Below are 27,868 nucleotides of genomic sequence, written 5' to 3' on the forward strand. Positions count from 1 at the left end.
CTTATTTATCAACGTGGAGGGCAGACACGCATGTTTTTTGTCTTTGTCATAGTTAGGATCAAAAAAGGATTGGAATTATTCATTGACATTTAAGCCGCTCACTTGCTTTGTGTACTTTAACGTTGTGTTTTTTACAGTTATTCTCCAACAGCTGCCGTTCAAACAAGGGCATAATTCACTGGGCACTTGAAAGGGAGGTGGCAGATACTGATGAAACGGACTGAAGTGCATTAATTCGTTCCCAAAATTGCCACTGCCTGCTGTATCCTGAACAAACTCTTGTCAATAACAAAATGAGGTGTTCAGGAATCAGTGGCTGCCTGCATTTCACGTTTACATTGACCCGCATGGAAACCCCATTTGTAAAGCCTCATGTTGTGGTTTTATAACAAGATTCTACTGATTCCCGTATACCAAATACCGTTCACCAAATATGTCTTCACGACGAAATTTGGATTGTTCTCTATATATTTGTTCTGTCATAGTCTGTGTCGTTTAATAATTTTTTTATGTCATACATTGAGAGAACCGGTAAAAAAAGTAGGTGTTTTGGACTAAATCGCTCGTTAAGAGGGTTTGCACGTGCGCGTAGCGCATTTCACGTTTACATTGACCCGCATGGAAACCCCATTTGTAAAGCCTCATGTTGTGGTTTTATAACAAGATTCTAGCTGGAATACATTACATTTCCAGCAGGTGGCAGCGATGCACAGTACTGAAATTAATAGCAACGTCTTCAAACTGAATGAAGTGCATACCTGGTTCTCAAATGGTCAAATATGCAAATAAAAAACATTTACACCACATCCCAAAAACTATTATACTTATATATATATATATATATATATATATATATACACACACACACACACACACTATATTATTGTATATAATGTTATGCTATCGTCATACGTTCATCTTTACTGTAGGCCTATAGGTACAGTACACGGTCTGTAAAAAATGAACTAAAGGATCTTTGGTAACAAGATCATTTTACTTTTCACTGTATAGTTAAAGTTTACAATTTTGCACAAACTGTAATAGCAGTGCAAGTCAGCTGAAAGATTAGCAGGACAGCTGTTTGACAAACAAAGCACCACTACTTTACAGCAATGCATGGAGCAGTTCTGAGGATTTCAAACTCATCAGTAATAATTAGTTATGCTAATTGTGCCTAACTTCATATAACGAGGCACGCACAACTGCACAGCTCTTCTATGACACACTGTTCACAGAAATAATGTTAAAAAAAATAATAAAGTATTAGGATTTACAAATTAACTTACTTCATCCTGGGTTTCTTCCTTGAGACACAGCATACTTTCCTTCATGTGGTTGTCTTCACTTTGGTATATGTTGTTATTTATCCAACTTTCATTTACAGGGGAAGACTTCATTTGGGGTTGTTTATGATTCAAGTTACTGTTTCCAAATACAGGTTTGGTGTCTAGGCTAGATACAGCATTTTTGTTTGTTTCAATAGGTCTTTGGACGCAGTGGACAGGTGATGTAAAGTTTTCCACCTCAACAGGAGAAGAGGTGGTTTTGTTATTCATTGGCAAATATCCTGAGGATTCAGTTATTTCAAAGTGCATCTCTTCCTGGGGAAGCAAAGGCTTAGAGAGGTTTGTATAACTTGTGCTGCTGTCATCTGTTAATATTTCAGGACTGGGAACAATTTTTTCTTCTGGCAATATTTCAGAAAGGTCTATTACAGTCACAGTTCTGTTGGCTTTAAATGGAAGAAAAGGAAGAGTACTCTTACAGGAATTAGAATGATTCAGTATGGGCGCTATCCTCCCAGATTCTGTCTGGTTGATAGGACTTAAACTACTGGTATCTTGCAAAGAGATTATACCTTTGTTAAAGTCTGAAAGTGATGAAGCGGTCTGTTCTGTAGGTGTACTTGAATCAACTAGAGGACAGTATTTTTTCTTTGTTAGTTTTGCTAATTTTAGGTTCATGGCTGGGGACATTTTCTTTGGCTCTATAGATGTGGTATCAAGCTCTGATTGAAGATTCAAAGTATCTCGATCCTCATTAGATAGAGACTGCTTCTCATTTTCTCTTCTCTCTTCAACTGAGTTCTGCATTGCAGAGTCTTTTTTCACAGACACCACTAAATCTTGCACACATTTTCCCTCTCTTTCAGCCACATTTGCAATCTGATTCTTCAATAAATTAGGGTCAAATACCAGATCCTCAGTGCTGGAAGATCCATCTGCTGGATTACGTTCATAATCTTGAAGCTCACGTCCAACACCTGCCTGCCGCTCTCTTCCCTTCCATGGACTTTCACAACCATCTGTTAACAGAAAGTAAAATATATTAATTGGACTTGAATTTCACTAAAACACTCGTCAGTTAAAAATCCAGCAAATATGCTTTTCTTTTACATGATGTTCAAACGCATTAAACATGTAGGTTCTCTGCATCGTAATATTGTAAACTTGAATTATATTTATATTTAATGTTTTCATCCAATGTGGGAGCAATTGTAAAACATTAAAGAATATCTAGCATTCAACAGTGTATAGTAAAATCTGTTGCATGGGACCAGAAAAGCATGCTGGCTAATCAAGGTAGTTAAAGCAAGAGCTAACACTTTAAGCCTATCTAAAACAATCTGAAAAACCTCTTCACTATTTGTTAGAATCTTTGCTTTAATACCAACAACTTGGGTGGCATTGTGGATTTTTGTTTTAATACCCACATTTATCCCACCACAGTTAAAGTGGTGCACAGAATTTAGATTTAATCAGTCCTCTGGTTTGTGGTTGCTTTAAACTAAATGGGATTTGGAATACGCTACTGATCAAATTAATTTTTTATCTACCTTACCTTGAAAAGCAGCAACTGATTCAATTGATAACACTCTTCGTCCTATGGCAGAGAGTTTACGACAAATAGCTGCTGAGGCACACTTTGTATTTCCTTCACCAAGCCTAATAACACTCTGCAGCAAAACATAATATTTCAGCTTCAGTTTAGAACATACATGAGATATATAATACAAGTAATGCAATGAAGTAAATCTGAAAAAGACAAATGGAAAAGCATATCTGATTATTACTTCTGTCTAGTGATGTTCTTACCTCAATATCTGGTCTATCTTCAGGTTTCTCTAGTTGCATCTGTTCCAAAACCATCTTCAGCTCTTGACTCAGCTCAGGCTCCAGTTCAGGCTCTATGACATATTCAGTAGCTGCTGTTAAGGTTGAACCCAGAGAATAGATGTGTGCCTGTACAAGAGAAGCATTTATCCATTGAAAAAGGTGTTGGGGGTAAAATCAGTTGCTCATTAGCACACGTTCACATTTACTATTTATCAGCTCCTCCTCCTCTACTCCTCCTCCTCTCCTCACCCAAGACACTAAAGAACCAAGAATCTTTGACTGTCGCCAACATCTATGAAATAATACCAAATCATTTTCATACAGATTATTGTGATTACTGTACTTTCACCAGCATATCAACTGTAAAAGTCAAAAGTGTTGGTCAATAACCATTTATACTTAACACTTTAGTATTTTTCATAAATATTAGTCATCTTGAAATATGACAAACTATTTTAAGAATAAAACTATAATTATTACAGTACGCAATCGAGGCAATGGATTTATTATTATTATTATTTATTTTATTTTTTTATAGAATGCTCAATTAAAAGTCCTTCACTGCAACAACAGCTCAGGAGAACTGAAGTTCAGTTTGTGTCCTCCGATCCCACGATCAAGCCAGGAGCTCCACGGTAGATACTGGCAAACTACCGACGCTTGGAGGACAAAGTCAGAGCTGCAAGTGTCTGCTTGAGCTCACGTGGCACCTGGCCAACTGCAAACCATTGATCCCGACTGTCTGTCTGCACATCACGTGCCCATGCCTTTACCAGGTGAGCCATTCGAGTACCCCGTTCAAAGTACCTATCAACTGTAACATATTGTAAGATTCCATAAACATTAATGGTAATGTACATACATATAGATATAAACATGCATACTGTTCTGCAGTGTCAAAATGGCATAACAAGCAACCCAGGTAGAAAAATATGATCAAAGTTGTCCCAAAAGATTACAGATTACTCATCATCATTGTGTAAGCAAACTGCTTTAATATTGAATACAGCCATGACCACTTGGTTTTGCAACACATTCTATTTTTTTTCTATATCAACAAACAAATGTTCTCATTTTGAAGATTTCACTATAAACATTGACAAGGCATACACAAAGTCGCTCACATAGGGAGTTTTAGGCAGCAAATTAATCCAATTCTATAAACACACCAGTGCTGCCTCAATGTCTGTGGATCTTTTAAACATATTTTGGGGCATTCTTCATTTGTAATTATTATGCTGCTTTTTTTCAGCATTCCCTGCACAATAAACCATTTGACTTTGCCCATAATTAAGAAATCAACCATGGAGAAATAATTTAATGAGAAAGTGTCTAGAAACAATATCATACACAAATCACATCTCACTTCCACACGGTAAATGGAGCCGATTATATACAGTTTCATGATGTTATTCATGTGATCTGCATGACCAATTCCAATTAAAAGGGATATTCTGAATGCAACATTTGCAGTTTAATGTGGCAGGTCATATACAAGTGTACCAGTTTTCATTGCTCAGTGTCTATGGAAAATGTTTTACATTGAGAGCACAGTTGCAAAGGAAATAACATGTTGATCTTATATACTACTGAAAATAATTTATGTTTGGAATATCTTAATCAATATGCACTTCATTCTTAATATGTTCTCTTTAAAACATTTTACAAATTCACAACTGCTGTTGAGAGACTCCGGTAATTATATTTTGAAGCTATTACTGGATACTATTTTTTTTAACGTATGTAGACAGAGCTGGATCTAAGAAGAATCCTGTAACAGAAACAGCTTTAGTTAACACAACATAAAGTGAGAACACAGCATAGACAGGCGGTCATTATTTAGTTGGTAAATTGCCAGCTTTAAAGTCTGTTAAAGAGCACATGAACAACAAGCAGCAGAATGACTGAAATATCAATCGATAGTGACTTTCCAGAAAAACTCAAGCTGTGTAGTTTATCCTAATGTGTGGGGTACAGTGGCCTCCAACTATTTTTAAAATCCAATTATTGGAGTGGAGAAAGATCGGATTGACAGTTATGTCAGGAAAAAAAAAAAAAAAAAAAAAAAACTAAAACAAAAGCAAGTTTATCATTTCTTTAGGAAACAAATGAATATTGTTTTTTTTTTTTTTTTTTTTTTTTTTTTAAGGTTGGTTGTACAGATAGACGTGCAACATGTTTTAATTTCAATTTATATATATATGGTCAGGAAAACTGCTCATTGCACAACAATAAAAAATTGCTTTCCCATTATAGTGTATTGCCTGTACTTCTGCAGTTTTTTTTTTTTTTTTTTGCTGTGCTGTGACAGAGATCAAATGATTCTTGGTGTTAGACCTTCCTCCTGACCTGCGAGTGCGCTGTGTAAAGGGAACAGAGTACCCTGGGCAAAATGGCATGACAGTTTATTCCCAGGGTTAGGCGGAAGTCGACCATCTAGAAAGGGGGCAGAGCTACGGTACACGAAACCAGTGCCCCGGACGGGAAACGGCGTGGCATCCACGGATTGGAGAAGCGGATGCACTCGTTGACCAAGGGGTAATGGGTGATGTTATAAAAAGGGGACGTAGTGATGTGATCTGTTCCTTTGTGGATGGTTATATTAAATGACCAGAAGGAGAACCAGTGTTGTGAAACGTGAGTGTTTTGTTTGTTTTTGTTTGTCGTTAATAATACTGTTTGTAATTATTTAGACAGCTAACACCATCCGGAGCTGTCGCCAACACTGCACTTTCGTTGTCACTAAAGAACTGTATTCACCACGAGCACTAGAGCACGCACTGTGGGCTGGTGTTTGTGTTTGTGTATGTGTTACAGGTGGGCGAACTAAAAACAGGACTGTTATTATTTCAGGGCCAACCTGTGGATTACAAATAAGCAATACACACTGCTGTATTGCTTCATTACCACCGTTATTATTTACCGTTTTTACCATCTGGCCATTAGATTTAAAAACCATTAAACACTGCACCTGGATTGGACCTGGACCTGGTCTGTTTTTTACTCACTGCTGCATTACCTTCACCTGCACACAGTTAACCACTTTCCCACACGTGCCAATAGAATTAGACTTGATTTTTTTGTTTTGTTTTGTTTAGTCCAGTAAAATTTAATTTGGAGTATCTGAACTATAATAACTCACTTTGCAACAGCTTTTATAAACCCATTTATCAACCCATTAAGCAGTCAATAACGCAATATTATGCAAAACTCCAGCAGTATGAATGGTCCCTGGGAGGGAGACCTCAGATTTATCTTGTCTGACAGACCTATTTCAGGCTTCATTTCACAAATGTAAAACACATTTTCTTATGAGTCATTTGTTTTACCAGATATACCATAATAAAAAGTAATCAATACAGACCAAAACAAGCATTCATGCTGCAGTGTAACAAAAGAGTTTAATTCTGCCTGCTCACACTTGCAGAAAATCCTGGGCCAGAAGGATATTGCGGAAGGAATCATACATAAAAGTTGGATAATTATAGAAAAGTACATTTAAAAAGAGTGTCTTAAAATATTACATTTAACATTATAACTCTTTCTGTTTTCCAAAAATAAGTACTACTTTAACTTCCAAATAAGGTTAACATAACATCATCTTTGTTTTACTAAGATCTCTATTATTCAGGAGGGTTAGAGAACCTGGATATTTCACATCCTTTTGTAATGCAGCTTAAGACACCGTAAGACAAATTAACTGCTTTGAATGTTTCTAAAATATTTACATTTAATAGCTGCAGCGGTCAATTATAAAAACAGGTCTTCATCAGATGGACGACAGAATACCTACAAATGTATGCTTGCAAATTTTCAAAATCAATCATTTTTTTTATTATTATTAAGTTGCTACAAGATATTAGTTTTGCAGATATCTGCATTCATTAGCAAAAACATGGCAAACTCATACTATTAAGCACTTGAAAAAGAAGTTGATAAAATCCATGTAAAATAGTATTGGTCAGCTCCAATATTTTATAAGCGATACTACACTGGTAAACACCAATGGCACTGATTCTGTCTATGCTACAGACTCTATGCCTTTGAGTTCCAGAGAAGATGCAGAGGCAGCAGCAACAGCAGCCTGCACCACTGGAAACAGAATTTGCATAGCATGCTGCACAACATTTTAATTGTCCCATTAGTATGCTTTCCATCCCTCCCCTGTCACCATGGAGCCTAGGGACACCTATTTTGCAGACACTTGTCATGTCTGTGTCTCAAAGATTTTCATCCATCAGACCCTTGTATTCATCTATTGATTCATACTAACATCAAATCTGTCATGTTTCTTCTTCTAAAAAAAAAAAAAGAAACAGGGATGTTCACACTATCCCCTTAAATAAATGACACAGTTGGTAGCACACAACAATAAATTAAATGAATTAAAAAGCTTCAATTTTCCATGGTACTTGTATTATAAGAAAAAAAGAAAGCTGATACACTGGTTTATTCCAAACCTAGTAAATAAAAACAAAAGTATTTAAAATCCTACAATTGAAAATCAAACCTTTTTTTAATGCAGACTGTGCTGTTCAGTTTGGATGCATTTTAGCACCCTAACACTATGTGATCCAACTGCGCAAAATGCTTAACAAGGGAGTAATCACAAGGTTAACAATACATTAAAAAAACAAAACGTTTACTAAAGGATGAGAAGCAGCTGTCTGTATTATTAGTTATCACTAGAAAGGGCACATTGTCTAATAGTATACAGTACACTTGTTTAAGCAGGTCAAGTAATATTAAAACTCCAAACTGAGACGAAGGTGAAGTGAATTACATAAGACTATGTGTCATACATCATTGCAAAAACAGAACAATTTGAAAAGGCTTTTATGTATTGCGAATTGCTTACACTAATGGCATGACAGGATGCAATACATTTTGATTTGTATTGTTATATAAGCACACTGCCGTGAATGAATCAAGTAAGTAAGGGCAGATACAAGTTATATGTGTTTTATAATGACTGTCAAGCAGAATAAAAATTTAAAGAGATTCACTGTCTGGAAAACTTGAACAGCAATTAAAGAAAAAATAATAATAATTTGAGAAGCTTGAGACATAGTGTTTATGTCATTCAGGTACACATACATACTCTTAGAACTTTATTGATATTTCTTAAAAGTATTTATTTATTTATTTTTACCTCCAGGGACCTGTCTTAGCAATCTATTTGTTACCTACAGAAAGTCCAGAAAAATTGCAACTGCAGGAACACAACAATGTTTCATACAAACAAACTGTAAACAACACAAGGTTTTGCTCTACTAAATATATTTATGCTAATTTGCTCCTTGCTTGTCCTTCAGCAAAATGGCAGTGTAAATTGTGCTCTGATCTTCCCTGATCTTGTATTCATGTATCAATTTATATGCTTCTGAATGTTTTTTTGTGAACAAAATGCAAATATCACAGACTCAAAAGAAATCAATACACGCTCTAATGAAAAACACTACCATCGATCATCCTTTTAATTAAAAGAATTTAGGGTATTTAAATTCAAGGCAGCATACAGTAAGTGTTTTCTAGCCAAGTATGATGAGCTGGTTGTGCAGCTAAGAAGCCAATTCAAGGAGCGCACACATTCACAGCAAGCCCTTGTGTTATACAAAACCTTGAGACAACAACAATAAAAAAGACTGCCCTCTGTTCTTGCTTGTGTCTCTATAGGAAGGCTCTGTATTGATTTTCAGCATGTTTACTTCAAAATCAAGTTTGTGCAATATTGAATCCTATTAAATTAAATGTACACTAGTTTGGTCCAAGTTGGCACAAGTTTAATCAAACAAAAGTTGATAACTCTATAAAACACCCTTGCCACGTTAAATTTAGGAACTTCAGCTAAATGCCAGACAATTAGGTGCACGATAAAGCAGCATTATTGAGTTTCATACAGTCATAGGGGGTATGTAGGCTGACTCAGAAATGCACAAATAAAAATGAAATTATTTTTTTAACAGTATTATATAGTATCTCTAAAACACTGTGCATAAATATTACATTTTTGTTTACAGTTCAAAATGAACTGCAGATTAAAAAACAAAACAAAACAAAAAACAGAAAATATCACGTCCGTACTTACGCATGTGTGATTTCGATAGAGTAGACAGGATTTCCAAGCAGGCGTCTGGCGATTGTGCCTATGGAGAGTGCTCTGTGCTGCTCATGAACTTTGATGTTTTCAACTTGTTGTATAACAGTATACTAATTATTATTAATATAATTTAGTCATTTAGCAGATGCTTTTATCCAAAAGGGCTTACAGAGACTTGGCGGGGGGGTGAATCTCCTGATAATAAGCCCCTTTCTTTAACCACTGGCCCACCAAGCCTCCTAATCAGGGAAGTGCAATCTTTCTGCATTTTTTAGAAGTCTAGTATAAATGCTCAGGTAAATATCATCATTAATCATAATACTTTAAAGGTTTTTGTTTTATTTATTAGGCACGGCTGCATTTTTGTAACAGCAACATCGTCTGGTTGAATTTGTTTTCGGTGTTTGATGAAATGGATACATTGCTTACTTGCAAAACAAAGGAAGAAAACACAAGAGTCTACAGAATGCAAAGCGACAGAAAGTTATACCGAATCCCTTTGGATAATTTTTATGTTAGCTTTAATAAAAATGTTTATCATTGTTAGTAGTTATTACTATAATTTTATCTTGAGGTAAACATTATAATTATGCGGAGATGGGAAGTAAATATTCACGTAAAAAACATTTACAATGCACACTATTCTGTATTATTTATACTAACCTTGCCAAATAGAAAATGAATACAACCATTTCCGAAGAGACTACTAAATACTTGTAATTAAAAGTTTTAAGAATTAAGCCTACTGTTTGGTATTCTGTCTTAAACCAGCAGTTTGTCACCCAAACTGTTGTGACATACATTATTTATTAAATAAACGAGGAGATAAATAAATGTGTTAATCAGATTACTGTATATTTTATTGCAGCTGTTTTGCCATTCCGTACAGCGAAAAGTGTAACAGGGTACTTGAGCTGAAACCTCCAGATAAGAAGCGGTGCAGTTTAAAAAAAAGGTTGAAAACCCCTGCAGTAGCTGACAGCTACGTCAGTAGGCTGCATGACATGAAATCTAAGATAACTCTGTCCTAAATGTAATATTATCAAGCCAGGATTTTGTGGAAAGTGAGAAGGCTGAGGTGCTTTTAGATAAAAAGTCATCCCCAGTACTTTGCACCAAGTAAAATTGTGTTTTGTTCCAAAACTGCATGAAATAATGCTTTATTTGTGCTGGAACAAATGATGGAAACACGCCAATAAAACAGAAACATAATCCTTTAGGAATTTCTACCATAATGACAAGAGCCGGTTCCGCTTTTCTTTTTGTGATGGAATGTAACACAAGAGACTTCACACATTTTTTTGAATATTTAATTTCTTACCTGTTTAATATCCTATTATATAGTGTGCAGTATCCTACATATCGTTCTCTATCATTATCTATTGCTGTTTGTGCACAGATCATTATTCACCAGGCTTACTATCTAATGCCCATCCTTCTGAAAAGACATAACCGAGGTGATTCTGCAATGACCATTAAACAATACTTACTATTACTGATTACTTCAGGACACACCCGTTATGATTATGGTACGTGCAGTACATAATGTCCTATACTCCATATATTTGAATGGAAAAACGTATGATATACAATAATCTGGAGTGCTTGAGGAGTTAAAATCAGACAGATATTAATATAATAATAGAACATAGACATATTGGACAGGATAAAAAATTACAACTCTCAATATATTATCAACAACATCTGTTAAAACTACTCTAGATCTACTAACAAGTTTAAGGGTACAAATGACATAAAAAAAAAAAACCTCCTCCGGTGAGTGCTAGGCTGTTTGAATCAATATGTGCTCAGTACAAACTGTGCAATGACGAACATTAAATGGCCATATAATGAAATTATCGACTGGCTAATATAATCTGAATTTACACCAAGCAGTTATTTCTCCAAATAATTAGTTTTATAGACATGGTATCAGTTTTTCCAATGAAACAGGCCCAAAAGGCTCACAGTGCTTCTGTACTGATGTCCACTATTTATTCTCATGAATCCCTGTGTGCAGTAGTGAAGTTGTTTATGGACAGGTACAAGTTATGCCTTATATGAAATAAACAACCTTTTAGGGTTTTTCTTTTTAAGGAATGTATTTACTGGGTACAGCCCTAGTCAGATTTTACATCTTGATTACAGTGTTGCCTGCGTGCCAACTTACTATCTGAGGAAACAAGAACAAGCAGAGACACAGTACAGGGCCTCATTTACTAAGGCAAGTTAGGTATCTCACTGTGCGTCTGTCACCATTAACCAATTAACCCTAAACAGCTAACTTCCTACTGCATGAATTATTCTGCCACATGACACCCCTTTATGTAATGGAGCAACTTAAATGCTGCTCAGTATACTCAAATAGTTTATATTTGAAATAGAAACTACTCACACTAGCTTAAAGTTCTGTCTGTATAGGTGAGATATATAAATGTTTTTTGTGATTTGGTTGATTAGTGTTTCTTAATGCCATTTGTGGTCAGAATCTAGAACTCAGTTCAACAAACTTTATAAGTATAATAGAATATAAACTTATAAATATTTGAAATGTCAGTTCTTACCTCAAAGGTGTTTCCTGTTCTGTCAAACTCAGGAGGCACAAAAGCGCCCTCTGGATCATCTGGAGAAAGAAGAAAAAAACATTAAGATGTACTGCACTATGTCAGTAACTATATTCTCCACCATGGCAAATATAAAGGTGAAAATATATTACATACATTATTACTGCCCCAGTAAGTGCATGTAAAAATGTAAGCGTGGCATCCTGTATGCAGTCGACAGATATATTTAAATGTGTTCCCCTTCTATTAATTACTCTGTGGTTCCTGGATTAGAAGATATAATACTATTGAAGCAGAGGCTTATGATAGAAACTCAAAATACCAATTGCAAGCATTAGATAAAAAAAAAAAAAATGCATGAAAAACACTCTAAATGTTTTCTAAAGAAAAAAAATGACGACATTTTACTGGATGTTACATTGCAGATGTAAACTAGGACTGCACATCCACAGGGTAAAACATGTATTTTTACAGCCATAACAACAAAGACAATGAGGGAAAATAGGTCATGCTTGCATCAGGCCTGTCTCAGTAGGATTTATTATGTCTTGTCTTAAAAATGGTGCAGGCCTGTTAAACTCCTGAAGGTTATTCTAGCCAAGAAGAAATTAACTGTTAACAGTCCTAGACAGAAAGGACTCTGCATGTGATAGAAAGAGGTACGAGAGGGACACAGACTATCTGACACGACCACTGCAAATGAGCAGCGCTACTTTCAAGAGAAACCTTTTTTCTTTTATTTAGAAAAGGCCTTCAACAGTGTCCAAATTAAACAAGAAAACTATTTTACTACTGGTAAGCTGTCAAAAGTATTATGGTTATGGTTTTGTACAACTATTATTATATTATTCACAGCCACAATGGTGTCTGTGTACTCAGTCTGCAGACCTACACATTTAATATATTTTATTAGGTAATCTAGAAGATTTGGCAGCTGTCATTTACAATAACATAAACTTTTTGGGATGGTAGATGGCATAAGACTCCACCTTATAGATGATAATCAGTAACTGGTGTATCTAAAATTATTCAAAATTAGATACTTGTTTTTCCAAGATATAGGTATATTAAAAGAAATTGAAATCTGTTGTCACTAAATAAGCACATGGCTCCTGCAACAAAATGTGAACAGTGTGTTTATTACATGGAAGAAATGCCAATCATTTGCAGCCACAGTATTATCATAATGGCAATACAGTGGCTTCGTAACAAATATTGCACAGTGGCCATCTCTGGAATATTTCTTAAGTTGTTTGAGTTAAGTTGCTACTGGCCGATGACACAATTTTAAAAACATAATTACGTCTACACATGGCTACCCATGTAAGTGTTAAAGAGAAAAAAAAGAAAAGAAAAAAGCAGATCTGCACACTGAAGTCGCAAATTCACAAGGCTGAAGGCATAAATTAGTCTCTAGAAAGACAGAACCGCACAATCAACTGCGCTCCAAGATATCTTTAATTCATGTATGTAAGTAAGTGTACCATTGTAAATTTGTATTAAAATGGTGCAGTTTCCCTTGCTTTAATACCATGTCATTTTCCCAGGAGTATTTACCATGCCTTCACATGCTTTAACTCATTCACTTTACCCTAATATACACCATCACAATACACTTTTAGATGGGTCTCATTGAGGTTGTGAAAAATGAGAAAAAAAAAAAAAAAACTTTATAAGCCACTTTTTTCAAACCTGACACAATGCATGCTGTAATGTTTTGAAGTGTTCTACTAAATTGCATAGCAAGCTTCAGTTCAAATACCATTATAATTATAAGCCACAGGCTGAAGACACATACCCGTACCAATTATCATAATGTGATGTGTTCTGAAGTACTATAATAGTTCTAAATTGCAGTATAACAGACAAGTAGAAGGGATTAGGTACAAGTCAAAACAGTTGCACTCTTAAATCATACATGATCATTTAAACAAGTTCAATTCTAAATGTTTTACCTTTTATCAAACACTACAGCAGTTTATTTTATATACTAAAATGATCACAATGGCAATACTTTACTAATTAACTAAATAAGTATAATCCTGCAGGTGTTTTTCCCTGGAGTGATCAATTATTTTATCTCTGAATAAACACTAATAAAAAATCTGGTGGAAACTGGTCCATAAATCAGCATTGGGTTTTAGGATGGCAGTATTCCACCACCTTTTAGATCACTGTGCACAGTTGGATTTAAACATGTAAAACCACTATTGCATGGACCCCATTTCATCAGCTTCACAACATTGCCTTTTATATTGAAAAGTGAGCATTTTTATATGATTATTTTCTCTAGCTATGGTAAATTTTGATCAGAAGTTATTTATTTCCTTACTGTAAACATAAAATATTATACAATATGCAAAATGTAACTGCTGTAAATAATATCTCACACATGCAACATATCACACAGCTATTGCTACAGCATTAACCAGAAATGCATGTAGTTTCCAAAATATGATAGTTCTTTCTCAGAGGAAAAGGAGAAATTAGCAATTCTGAGGTAGTGATGTACAAGTTTTATTTAAAAAAAAAAAAAAAAAAAAAAAAAAAAAAAAATAAACAAATAGATTCTGTATCATTTTTAAAAAACATGCACTTACCACTGAGCTGTTCCATAAAGCACACGTTTCCGTTGGCATTAAAGGCCAAAGTATCGGGGGTAATGCAGAGAGTGTGGAAAAGCGGCGAGTGGGAAATACTCTTCAAGGAGTGGGCGCACTCCAGGCAGACAGCCCAGATATCCTGCTCCAATAGGCATCTATCCCGCAGTGAAAGGATATCTGCAAGGGACACATTCTCCTGCCAAGAGAAGTATTCCTATATTATCCTGCCTGAAGCCAATAAGAGCTAGGCATGAATCTATTTCATGTCCAATTGTGTGACTTGTGTTAATACAGCACTAAAAGAAGTAGCTCATAATGAAGGGTTTCCAGAAGGTGGCAACTAAAAGAAAGTTGAAAGACTTTACAGCACATTACAGATAAACAGCTTTTGGGTTTAAAAAGTGAAAATTATGGATGCAGAGGACATGCCAATCTTATTTTTTATTACTGAATGTCAAAAGGCAGATATCTGAATACGTAGGCCTATTTTAAAAACTTTAATTATATATATATATATATATATATATATATATATATATATATGCTGGGATGAACACAGGACTTTCATGTTCGGATATTCGCTCATAATTGAAATATTTGTTTGGATATTCGAACATTCTACTTTGAACGCACATGTTAATACACAACTATTTAATTTAAAATATGTTTGCTTTGTTTCAGTTTAAAAACTTTAACCGGACTGTGCACCATAGCCAACAAGAAGCGCATTATTTCATACATAACATCTTTATAATGTGACCTAGACACTGTAACACAGGCAGCAATTATGGGTTGCTCTCAGAACAGAATGCTATCCAGGGCTGGTAATCACTCTATCACGTCCTGTTTATGCTGCATGTTTATGAATTGATTACTGTTGTAATTGTGCAATGAGATGGCTGGTGGAATCGCCAATTCTCCAGAAGACATTAGAGGAACACTGGACTGTTCTGTTCTGTTTTTTTCATTATACCAAACTAAATTGGAAAACCAGATACTTCAGGCCTTGTACTGTAACCGCAAAGATCTGTAAATAGAATGGCATATTATCTTGAAAATGCCTAACAAGTCTCTGCTTAAACTACATAAAAGGTCTGCCAACAAAACACTCATCTAACAGTTGTTGAAAGATGCCCAGTCAACTAACACCAATGGCTGTGGACCTTTAGCAGTATTTCTGGAGTAATTTGAGCACATTCAGACTACATTTATCTCAATGATTTCTTCTGTTGGGGCATTACTTTTCCTGTGTAGTGGAATGCATATGTCCTATCTTAAACCAGATGTGAACAATATATACTTTTAGATGGTTTATAGAGAAGGATTGACTGTAGATTGAACGTCACTGTATTAGGGATGAACAAAAGTACTTGAACTGGCTAGATATAAACAGGCCCTCATGTATGGTACAGATGGTGTATCTACTTTAGCATGTCACCATGTCAATTTGTAATTTTTTGTAATCTCCCTACAGGTACAGGTAAATTAATTACAACAGAAGCCACAACTGCCCGTTTCCTTTAATTAGATATTCTAAAATTACTAGTACAGAAAGTGACATCAAGGGAAATGCGTTCCTCTGCAAAACTAATTACACTATGCAGTCAAACAAACCCTAAGTGTCAACGTATACTGTAAACCCGTTTTCATTGGTGGCTTCGGGCCTTTCCGTGTATGTATCATTTCGTATCTCGTTTCAACAAATGTTGCTTCTGAAATTGTTGGTATATGAATAAGAAACCAAATGAGATCGTTCTCTCTCTGTGTCTGTGTTTTAATCCTCTTTGAAATTCTGAAAAGTTACATTTACTGATGGAATCCAAAACTGCAGGCAGTGTTACTATCAGCTCTGCAGAATCGAGCCTAATTAATCCAGCGTCTAGACAGTCAAACAATCGATCATAAACATTCACTAGCCTTGATGCAATAAACATTAATACACAACTAAATTAAAACTTTCCTATTCCAGTAAAAAAAAAAAAAAAAAAAAAAACACATTCATTTCAAGTAAAATCTGTGTTAATTGTATAAAAAAAAATATTTTGACCCTTAAATAAAAATAATGTAATAATAATAATAATAATAATAATAATAATGAGATTATTATTTATCTTACCTCATCTTCTAACAACGTAGGTAGAGGTTCAAATTCATAGTACTCTTCTACGTCTTCGTCTTCTTCATAATAAACAGCCTCTGCAGTTTCGAAAGTCCCCATAGTGTTTAAAAGAGGTTTATACACCATTTACCAGAACTACATTGATTACTTTATACATTTTAAACCACAACCCTTACAACCCAACAGAGCTACTTTATTTTATCCTAGCAACAACACCAGGTTGGGACTGACAACATGCCTCAGTGGCTGGAGATAGCAAACAGTTTTTTTTTTTTTTTTTTTTTTTTTTTAGAACATTCGATTCAGATTTACTTAAACGCCACTCCCGAAAATATTGCTCAACATTGAGATTAATGCAATTCTTTTCTGCATTTTTCAAACGTTTGCTTCTTAATACCTATCTCTCTATATATATACGGTATATATTTTTTTATGTATCAACTGCATTTTATCGAGGACTGCTTGCCTAGAGTTTGCTAACTATGTGCTGCCATGGCAACAGCCGCCATACCTCCACAGAAACAACCGACATTGTTGAAAGAGACAGACTGCAGTTTTCAACTCCTCCGTACCGTAACCGCAATACAGCGCCACAACAGGATAAATAAATAAATAAATAAACAGAAAACAAGGTAAACTCATTTCAGCATATTAGCCAGACATGTTTCTTACTGATCACCAAGCTATTGCATCCGAACTGCAGAATAAATATGTTAAAATGGTCAGTTTTGAAACCTAGGTAGGTACGTAGTCAAATGCTACATATAGGGACTGCAGTCATACAGCGACATGGATTGGATTTGAGAGGTACTAAATAATAATGGAATTTGCTCGGTCGATAAAAATAGAGCGTGCTACAGGTACATATGATGGCTCTTAGTACTATTCACAAATCCTCAGAAGGAATAAGACTGGTACACTGTTTGCCTATGGTGGCTGTACACGCTATTATTGACAGTGAGTTTCAGCAGTCTTCTGTTTGTCAGACATGCAGAGCTTAGCTCATAGCTGTGATCTTTTTTTTTGTTCAGTTGTTGTTGATAAAAATAAATTTTTCCTAAACAGCCAGAAACACCTGTCTTATCACAATTGTGCACTTGTTAAAACCATGTTTGTGGCCCAAGGGTCTATGGGTTTTTTGTGTGTGCAGTTGGGTAATAAAAATGACAAGGAATTCTTTTTTTTTTTTTTTTTTTAAGGATTCAGGGTCTTAACTGTGTCAGCAGGTGGAATGGGATTGAGTTATACTTTCAGAACAGAAAAGCAGTAAAAGTACAGAGTTGTCTAGCAGATTGTAGAACAAATGTAGCTAAATACAATGATCCACAGCAGTGCCTGTTCCACTGTCATTTAGGTAATATGATAGGATAGTCACCAGCTCTCATGATTCATGTTTCCTCACTGTAATGGCATTATTTATTCATGTATTTGTTTATTTTTGCATTCCTTTGTTTCTAAATATATATTTGTTTACAGCTGTATATACTGCGTCCATGTATACTCTGCGGTACCAGTATATTATACATATATACATATATATGTGTGTGTGTGTGACTACATATTGGAATAACAAGAAGCATGCAATGGAAAAATAGGAGATAAATGTGTTAAAATTATATGCTGTTTTTTGACAGTTGGCAGAAAGTGAGCAAGGCAGCATTACAATATCTGAGAAATGCAGAGAGCCTTTAAAGCACTGCATACTGTGTACCAATTAAAGAAAGAAAAAAACGGTATGACGACATTTCCCCTCTGGCAACGAGGGGAATTATTCTGCCTTTTGTTTTTTTATTGAGCTATGCTTTCTTTGGTCTTTTTTTAAACATGAAGAAAGCCTGCAAAATAAAGAAATTACTGTGGTGTGATTTCAACATTTAATGCAAAAATATGCGCAATACTAGCACCCAGAAGATTAGAAGCCAGCTATGACGTACATTCATATATATTATGCCTTGCAGAGCTTGAATGAAGGCATTCTTGCACAAGAATATCAGAGTTGCAGTAGATATGGAAGAATATGTTTTTCTGTCTCTATGTCAAGCTTTCATTTTGAGATAAGCACACAATCAATGTAGGCCATGGTGGTCCACTTTTACAGCTTAATGATAGCTTTCATTTCTGTATTTATTTAAACTTGGGTTTAGTGTCTTAAGCTGCCACTTACATTGCATAGAATGGAATAACCCACATTATCTCAGATAGATAGAATTTCCAGATTAATAGCAGCAGTGAATTCCTAATATTAATAATAATAATAATAATGGTCAGTTTTCTAGTGCTGCTTCAAAATTCTATATGATAATTATTATTTTTAGATGATTTTTTTAAATTTTTTTTGGTTGATAGGTCTATCAAAGAGCTTCTAAAACAACGTGGAATGTGATATTTAATTTCCCCCTTTTTTAAGCTGTCTCTCTGATTTCACATGTTAGCCATATAGCATGTGAAGCTTCTGGTGAAACATGAATGTTGCATTTCTATATTTATGGGTTATCTGTATTTCCTTTGCACTTACAATATGTCACTATCTCGTTTTAAGGCATATATTCCCAAACCATCATGTGTATGTATTTTTGTAAGCACACAGCTATTGTGCATTGTCATGCGCATGTAGCTGAAGGAAAAACTATTGAATGTTATTAGCATGCAGTAACATCTCAAGCCCCAGGCATACTGGACTGTAACCTTAGCTACCATGACTGAAAGCAAACCTGGCATCACTTGAGAGGGAACAAAAGAACGACAGGGACCATAATATGTGCTATATTGTCTTGGAGCGCTTGGCAAAGAGCAGGATGACCCATCTGCCTTTTATTTAGAAGTTAAATATTGATAAATATGTCAAGTAGCAGGACTAGATCAAGGTGTTCTTTGAGTGTGTATGCTTTTCAGACAGTAGAATTTTTGGTAACGCTTTATATTGTGTGACATCAATATTAAACAGATATGCAATTGCAAATTCATGTTACATTAATATTTAATAAATATGCAATAGCTGGTTTTTTGCTAAATGTTAACCAAATGTCGATGGAAAATTTAATTGCATATCACGTCCATTTATATTACGTTTTGTTACCCTTGAAAATATGTAATCATTTCCCATTGTTTACCTGTTTTTAATTGAAAATACAGTTAATCTGACTTAAATATTAATGGAAAGTAACAAGGAATAATGAATGTAAATTGTATATCAATTGCATATCTATTTTATATTAATTTATGCCACGCAATATAAAGCGTTCCTGAATTTTATATAGCAATTCTCACTTTTGGGAACAACGGATTACGGTTAAAGTTAATGACGGGTTTATTTTAACATTTTCCAGCCAAAAAATGGGTAAATTATGTCAAGAGTGGAAAATACATGTTAATATCCATTGATTTTGGAAAGACTAATTTCCCTTAGAGTCAGGTCTTATCCTGGCTAACAATAAATAAATAAATAAATAAATAATCAAACCCTGAACAGCTTTGGAAATATTGAATCCATTGATGTGCATAAACATGGCATTTTACTCAGTAGACCTAAATATCCACTTTCATATTTAACTAATTGTATTGCTAAGTCTCCATTTAGCAGTTCTCAGTCCACACATACATGTTAGTAATTAAGAAAGAAAAAAGAAAGAAAAGGTGTTCATTATGTTATTTACTTCTCTTGTGGAATACAAACTAGATTACAATGTGAAAGTGAGTGCCTTGTTACAATGAGAAAATGTGTTATTTTCGCCAAACTCAAGTATTCAGACAAATAACATTCACTGACTCAGAATACATCCACTGAAGAGTGACCTCAGACTGCCAAGCTTAAATCACAGCTCCTCTAAACATATATATGCACTAACTGGGCTGTAAACATGTGGCATGTGTTTAACATACATATAGCTTACAAACCAAACATATGAGAAGCAAGCCCTTCACCATTACCATTTCACAGGGCGGAACAAGGCCACCTGCTGTGATGTTTTAGGACATAAGGTTAGTAATGAATAACATATAAAAGAGGCTCCGTTCCTCAAAAGGCCCTAGGCATATAAGAGGGGATCTGTCATTGAGGAAACCCCACAAACAGGAGGGGGGGTCACCGTCTCTGAGATGACCCGACAAACGAAGAGATTGTGAACCAGAAAGAAAAACATTGGTTAGTAATATTAACACATAATTAGGTTCCAACTCTTCAATGGCCCAACATATGCAGTAGGTGGGTTCCATCGCTGAGGATACCCGACATACAAGAAGGGGGCCACCGTCTTTGAGGTGACCCGACATACAAAGAAGGGCACCGTTGTTGAGGTTACCCGACATACGAAGAGGCTCGCGAACTGGAAAGAAAACAAACTTTAGAAGCTGTTAGAACACAGAGAGAGGGGTGTTCCGCCTCTTCAAAAGCCCAACATAATAGAAGGGAGGTTCCGTCGCCTAGGAGACCGACAAACAGGAGAGGGGTCACCATCTTTGAGGAGACCCAACAACCAAGAGGGGTTCCTCCGCTTGGGGCCCGCACATGAATAGAGGCATCAGAGCCTGAATGAGAAGACGACAACGGATCATGCACGCTAAAGGAGGGGTTTGGCCGGGAGTCCCCTCTGTTTTACGGAGAATCCTTCTCTGTGAGGTAAATGAAGCGACGCTTAACAAAGTGGGAAAGAAAACCCCCCTGTATATAATTTAATTTTATTTTATTTTAAAGGAGGAAACCTAAGGTGGCTGAGGCAGAAAGGTCGCCCCCACTCCGGACATACTAGCAATGGGCAGATGCTATTTCGGCTGGTCCCATATTTTTGATTAGGTGCTGGTTAATCTTTGCACCTGCTGCTGAAGTGGCTGCCCCAATTCTGAGTGAATGCAGAGTGTAGAATTGAGGGGGAAAACCTGCCCTGGAAACCAAAGCGGAGAGCTGAGAAAACCAATGCCTTGAAACAACAGACCCACCTGCATTAATGAACAGGATAGGAAGGAAATCTAGGGTTATGTTCTGTAATGTATTTCAGCATAGAAGAATAGGGGCATAGAGGAGAGTAAATTTTTGAAAGTTGTATACATTGTCCTGGCTGAAGCTGATCAGTTTTTGAAATGCGTAGAAAGAGAAATAAATGAGAATCCAGAATATGAGTAAGGTCACTGCGGTGAATACCCAGCGTGGGAAAACTGGAAATAGGATGGACTGTATATTCAGAATATCTAAAAAAAACAAAAAATGCAGCGACACATAATGCTTCCATTGTTAGGTCATCAACTGGAGGAAAACAGCCTTGTCGGAGAATTGAAATCATGCTGCCAAGAATGTCAACAGAGATAGGCAAGCGAGTGGTAGAAGCAGCCAGTGAGCTCTTGGAAATTCCTCTCAGGATGAGACGATGAGTCTCAAGAAGCTGTAGATTTTAGCTGTGGAGATAGATTTTCAATTTCCAGGGGCCATATACTGGAAAACCATTCTGAATCCAAGAAATGATGTGTCTGTAAACAAAGCTATGTCGTGCGGAGCCGAGATGAAATTGTCATAAAACATGGATAAGCCGTTACAGTGCTGAATAGGAGCAGACCACATTTTTATATCTTTCCTAGCTTCTGATGAAACATTAATGTAGGAGTCGTTTTTTGCTGTTGATGCCAGAGCAAGTAGACAAGATATAAATGTACTCCCTTAGGGAATAATGCGAATTGCAAAGTTGCAGTGACCCAGCAATGAAAGCAGAGCACGTTTTCTAATTGGTTTTTTGCCAGAATGTTAATGGGAGTGGAGACTATAAGCATCGGAGAAAGTCACTTGCGATTTGAAGGGCAAACTGAGGAACCAAAAGGTAGAGCAGTGGCGATGTTGAAGATGGGAGGATCTACTGATGGTGCCAATGATACAGCGGAACCGGATATAACTGTAGCTGCGACTGACGTAACTGCAGGAATACAGGAGAAAACTGAGAGAACTGAAGTTTGCTTCTCTTGTTCAATATTAGACACACTTTTACCTAAATCACTCAGTTGGGTATTGACCGAGAATAATGAGTCAGCAAATGGCTGCATAAAAGATTTAATCTCTTGTTGGATTGATCTAGCTGAAGCAGGTTCCTGCTGTTTTCAGTAACAATGAAACAGAGCTTTAAAGCAGCACAGATGACACACAGTTTAGTTTGAATTCAGGGTAGTCAGATATAATGAACTCATTGACTGCATGATAGTCCAGTACAATACTACAGCTCTTACATTGCCCTACCCCCTTACACTGACTCTGTATCCTCTGTGTCTCTTAGGCTCCCTGCAGGCTGTCACTCACAGTGAAACTACATGATTTCAATGCAGCTGAATGCATTCAAGAGATTTTCAGAGTACTTTCAGAAAGCGATGACAAGGCAGTATGTAAAAACATCTGTCATTTATTGTAAAAAAAAACCCACACACTACACTCAGCGTGGCACAGTCAATAAGGTTTTTTATTATTATTATTATTTACTGTTAAGAGCAATGTATGCTTCAATGCTATATTTATTTGTCATCTTGTAAACAGAAACACATTACAAACATTTATATTGTTGTATGTCAAGTGTACACTTGGTGTCCAGCATTACCTACACTGTACCTTTTTCTTGTTGCCCAGTATTAATGATTGTATTTCCATATATTAACATATTTTATTTCTCACTTATCCCTGTAAAAATAACTTTTTAAAGTAAAAATATCTATGTAATAACTTGCTTCTTTCTTAAGGGGAATTCAGAATTAGCCATACAGAACTGTTTTTTTCCCAATGCAACCTATCCCTCAGCAGATTCTTTGATTTGTACCAAAAATAAAGAATACTTTTCTTTTACCTTAAAAGTATAACTAAATGTAAAAGAATCAAGTTCATCCTAGTGCAGTGTAATTCTAACACTTAATTAAAAAGCTAAAATAAATAAATAATGCAAGGCAGTAAAAAGGTGATTTGTGATTGAAGTCTGGTGAATGTGATTTAATTATGGGGTCGCAGGTATTTATAAACTTAGTTGATATTAAGATTTAGCGGAATAGGTTTTTCTTGTAGAATGTTATTTTACTTAACCTTTCTGTTTTGCTCACATGTGGTACTCTCACCCCTTGCTGCTAAGCTACAGGATTGGTTGAGTGACTAGAAAGTTTGAAGGATGGAGGAGGCTTGTGAACCTGCCTAACCGACAGTGCTGTGTAATGCACTGCCATTATGGATTCTGTTGGTGAGATGAAAGTAAAAAATAACTATACACATATGAACAGTTAGGAAACAATATTTATAAATGCCATTCTATGTAAAGATGAGATAAACAACCTATTCTAGGGTTCCTAGGGCAAGGAATTGGACCTTATTTTTCTTCAATCTCACCAGACTGTAAAAATTGGTCCCAAAAGTCCCTAAGTTGCAACTAAGTTGAGTTATCCAATTTCCAAAGTAATTGGGGACACTTCACAGTAAGCACATCTTTACAGGAATTGAATGACACTACAGCTATGGGAATGGATTTCAAATTAATTAGTGTGCTATCCCCCATACGTGCATTAGCACTAATCAGATATACACTGAAACGTCATCTGTAATTTATGCTTGCTCACAGTTATTAATCACAATAAAGTCTTTCTTACTGTTAAAATTGTGATGTTCTCCATTTTTTTCAGGTTTCTGCTTACATTTAAACAATGTCCAACGGAAACCACGTATGAGAGGGAAAGACCTTTCCTTATTATGTTTAACAGGTATAAATTAATAATGAAAAGTTACCATACCAGTGAAGGGCCATGGATGTCCATCCCTGATCTATAATTTCAGTATATTAAATACTCCCCATAACAGAGCAAAAATGTAAAATGGCTTTTAAAACCTTACTTGTCTCACTAAAGGCACAGAACAGTGTACATTTTAGTTTGTTACCACTTCGTGACATTTTTTAATATACACTCCGGGTGATTAAGTGAAAACCTAGTTCTTAACGATTTCAAAAGCTTTTTTTTTTTAACTATTAATTACACATGTAAGACTGAAGCATATTTGCTTACATAGACTAAAACAGTATTGGCTTATGGTGAAAAAATACATTTATTGGAATCAGTGAATATGTAGAGAAGTGGAAAACTGACTTTGGGATTTGTTACAGTATCACTGCTTCATCCTTACGCCAGATTTCTGACCAGCTCTACAGCACAGTGACGTGAAGTCTGATGACAAAATGGTTTATAATAGAAAACACTGAAATTCACACTTAAAACAATCTTATTTTGCTTTGAAGTCAGTTTCAAAATATACAATATGCATAAAAAAGCAAAATATTCTTGCATTGGCATCGGTAAGCAGGCTTTATATATTTGTAACTATGGGAAAAACAGAAGAATGCATACAATATGTAATGGGACATTTTACAATGTATGTAGATTTGTTAAATCTTGACAAGGAAAAAAAAAAGTGTTTTACTCAGATACTGAGCATACCCCTTTGGGTTTAATTCTATTATATGACATTTGTGTTTTACATTTTTTTTTTTTTTAATGAAATAATATCTCCAACATGTTTAAACAAAAATGTATTTATTAAAACTGATTAAATATACATGATAAAGGAACATTTTCATTATCATGCTAAATCAAATTAATGGGACAACTAAAACTTACCTCCCCTAGTTTGGTTCCTTTCCTCATTCAGTCATAAGTAATTACCTCTTCCTGATAATGCAAATATGACAGCTGAATCTCTTCTAATCTCAAGCGTTTATTCCCTAACACAGCAGACACAATTAACATCCACAAAGAAAGTGTAAACAACTGTGACAATTCATTTCCTTTCAGATTCATCGGAATGGCTTAAAAAAACAAAAAAAAAACACCTTTAAAAATACTGAAACGGTTGAAGCCAAACAAAATACTGAAAGCATGTTGTTCCTTTAAAAATAGTATTCAACTCACGTGGAACACATTTACAGGAAGCTACTGCTAGAAACACTGCACAAAGTCACACACTGCACAACAAGCACTGCATGCGCTGTTTAAGAAAATGAACAACTGTTAGCGTTGACCTCTAATAGAGCTTTTATATTGATTTTACACACATGTAGTACCATAGATAGTGCAGTTAGTTATTTTTTCACAATGCTGCCATTTTTCACATGCAACACTAGAACACAGCGGATGGTATACCCTGACTTGTGCCATGCAAGATACAACCATTAAAGAACCACAGATTTAACGGTGGCAATGCAATGTTATTTAATACTTGTTTTCAACAGGATATTGAGACGTTACACAGACTGAATACCTAATGTAATCTTTTACAAGATAAGCAGCATAAAGAGGCAGGGTTTCTTTCTGTACATATAATTGACCGCAATGAAAAACCTAGAACATAAAAGCCTATGAATCACTATTATTACTAAGCTCTTATTTCTTTTTTTTTTTTCTTGATCGTGTTTCACAGTACTTTATGTATGACCTTATACAGAGAAAATGCTGGTTTGTGCAATATGTAAATGTGTAATATATAATGATAGGATTATTTGACACTGCCATTCTGAGGACACTGCCTGTTTAAATAGCTTCTTATTATCTCAAATTTTTATAAAAATAATTGACCTTATTTTAAATGTATTCTTACCTTATGTGCCACTTGTCCTTCTTCCAAAAGGATTAAAAGTATACTGGAAATTAGACCAGCACTTTTTCAAATGGGGGGGGGGGAGTTCAGAAGTGTGTAGGGTTTTTTTTTTTACAATATTAAAAACATATTTAAAATAGCATGTAATTATCAGAGCAACATTTATATAACATCCACTAGTTGTGACACCTTTCTATTTCTAAAACAATGAAGAAGTGCAGTGACTTTACCGTGGTTATTCTTCTCAAACCTACATTTATAGGGCAAGGTGAACTTCTGATCAAAAGGTCTGGAAACTGTTGGGTTAGACATAAAACACAGCATGGAATATTTGTACAATAAAAACATGTAAATAGACGCAAAAGCAATATAAAAATGTACATGTACTGACTGCTGAGTTATTTCAAAGGAGGTGACAGGTAGCGTATAACTGAAGCCCATGAACTACACAGTAGTTTCATTTTTCCACGGGCCAGTTCTTATATTTCCTGTACTATCCGAACTGTAGATGAGCCCTTCATGCAAGCTTCCCTTCAGTATTCCATTCTGACTGAGTAGGTTTTGAGGAGAGGATTGTCTCCGCGGATGCATCTCTAAATGTGCTACATGGTGCACAGTGTCATCATCGGGTGTTTTACTGCATCCACACACAACAGTGCTGGCATCGCTGCTTTCAGGCTGGCTTGCTGTAAGGAACAGTTCACCTTTTAGACAGCAGGCCCGCCTGTGGCACATATGCCCATCATGTGTGCTGTGTGGACTGTCTGTATGTGAGCTGTGTATGCTCCCATCGATACTGGAAGGAATGTGATAAGCATACTCCCGGTCTCCTGCAGTCCTGTGTTGAGTAAAGTGCCTTGGTTTAGTTCTGCTTTTCAAACATCTGTGAATGTGCATATTGGGTCTGAAGCTTTCCTCTGAATGTACGTGAATGGGAGGCTCATCGTCGATGAGATGCTCGCTGTGCATGTTGGCACAGCACGGTGCGACGGGAGAAAGGCAACTGACATGGTTTTGGACAGCCTGAAGGTTCGTTAATTTACAGTGTCCGGAGGTTGAATGGTTAAAACCTGGTACTGCCTTACCAGGACAAGCAGAATCGAGGCCACAATGTGAATGGACCCGTGTTTCTCCATTAACATTGACCTTTGGGCGAGCGTTGCCCTGCGCTGAGTAAGTGTTGCGTCTTGATGGGCAACAAGACCACCAACAATGCCAAATGTCATCTCTCTTTGCACAGTGATGGATCAAAATAAAAAGTCCTAAGGTTACTGAGAAAGCCCCATATAAACAACTAAAAATCATGTCTAAGAAATGACCCTGAGAGACTGCAAGAGCCCCAAAAGTCCATGTGGCCAGAAATAAAAACAAGGTAAAAGCTGCTGATCGAAGCTGGGCTTTAAATGAATGCTCATTTTCCAACATTGATGCAGAAATCATTGAGCAAGTGGCCTGTGACAATGACCCTGAAGCTGTCATGTGACAATGGCCTACTTCAGTAGTGGCTAATCTCTGCTGCTCCTCTGTCATTTTTTTCAGTTCATATTTCCGTTCAGGGTGACGCTTCAGTTGGATAAATGTGCAGAGGAAGTAGATGCAAGTAACAAACACAATGAATGCCACTGGACCGTAAAATGCACCAAGGCTTGGCTCCCATGCCATCCAGCAGCTGCAAAAGTAAGAGATATATAAGGACTGATAAACAATACAAGCTCTTAATACACTGCTCACTAAATATGGGATGGAACCTTAAAGAAAATCATATAAATGATTAAAAACA

General features: G+C 35.9%; 2 protein-coding genes across 4 annotated transcripts in view; both read right to left on the minus strand.

Annotated features, from left to right (window-relative positions):
* LOC121326132 (kinase non-catalytic C-lobe domain-containing protein 1-like) overlaps positions 1 to 17,261 on the minus strand; it is a 36,652-nt gene extending 19,391 nt beyond the window's left edge. For 2 of the 3 annotated variants that reach the window (XM_041269311.1, XM_041269312.1), the window contains exons 1-6: positions 16,500 to 17,260; positions 14,381 to 14,579; positions 11,781 to 11,839; positions 3,096 to 3,242; positions 2,842 to 2,956; positions 1,287 to 2,305 (exon numbers count right to left, since the gene is read on the minus strand). In XM_041269311.1, the coding sequence (XP_041125245.1) occupies positions 1,287 to 2,305; positions 2,842 to 2,956; positions 3,096 to 3,242; positions 11,781 to 11,839; positions 14,381 to 14,579; positions 16,500 to 16,628 (1,668 nt within the window). In that variant the 5' untranslated portion in view covers positions 16,629 to 17,260. Of the gene's footprint in view, positions 1 to 1,286; positions 2,306 to 2,841; positions 2,957 to 3,095; positions 3,243 to 11,780; positions 11,840 to 14,380; positions 14,580 to 16,499 lie in introns of all 3 variants that reach the window. The other variant, XM_041269310.1, reaches the window with a different exon arrangement.
* Positions 17,262 to 22,898: 5,637 nt separating this feature from the next.
* Positions 22,899 to 27,868, minus strand: part of LOC121326021 (adhesion G protein-coupled receptor A3-like) — a 97,073-nt gene continuing 92,103 nt past the window's right edge. Inside the window, exon 19 of the mRNA XM_041269160.1 lies at positions 22,899 to 27,757. Coding sequence (XP_041125094.1) covers positions 26,533 to 27,757 — 1,225 coding nt within the window. The 3' untranslated portion in view covers positions 22,899 to 26,532. The remainder of the gene's footprint in view (positions 27,758 to 27,868) is intronic.

The sequence above is a fragment of the Polyodon spathula genome, chromosome 13 (genome assembly GCF_017654505.1).
Source record: "Polyodon spathula isolate WHYD16114869_AA chromosome 13, ASM1765450v1, whole genome shotgun sequence".
Taxonomy (NCBI): Eukaryota; Metazoa; Chordata; class Actinopteri; order Acipenseriformes; family Polyodontidae; genus Polyodon; species Polyodon spathula.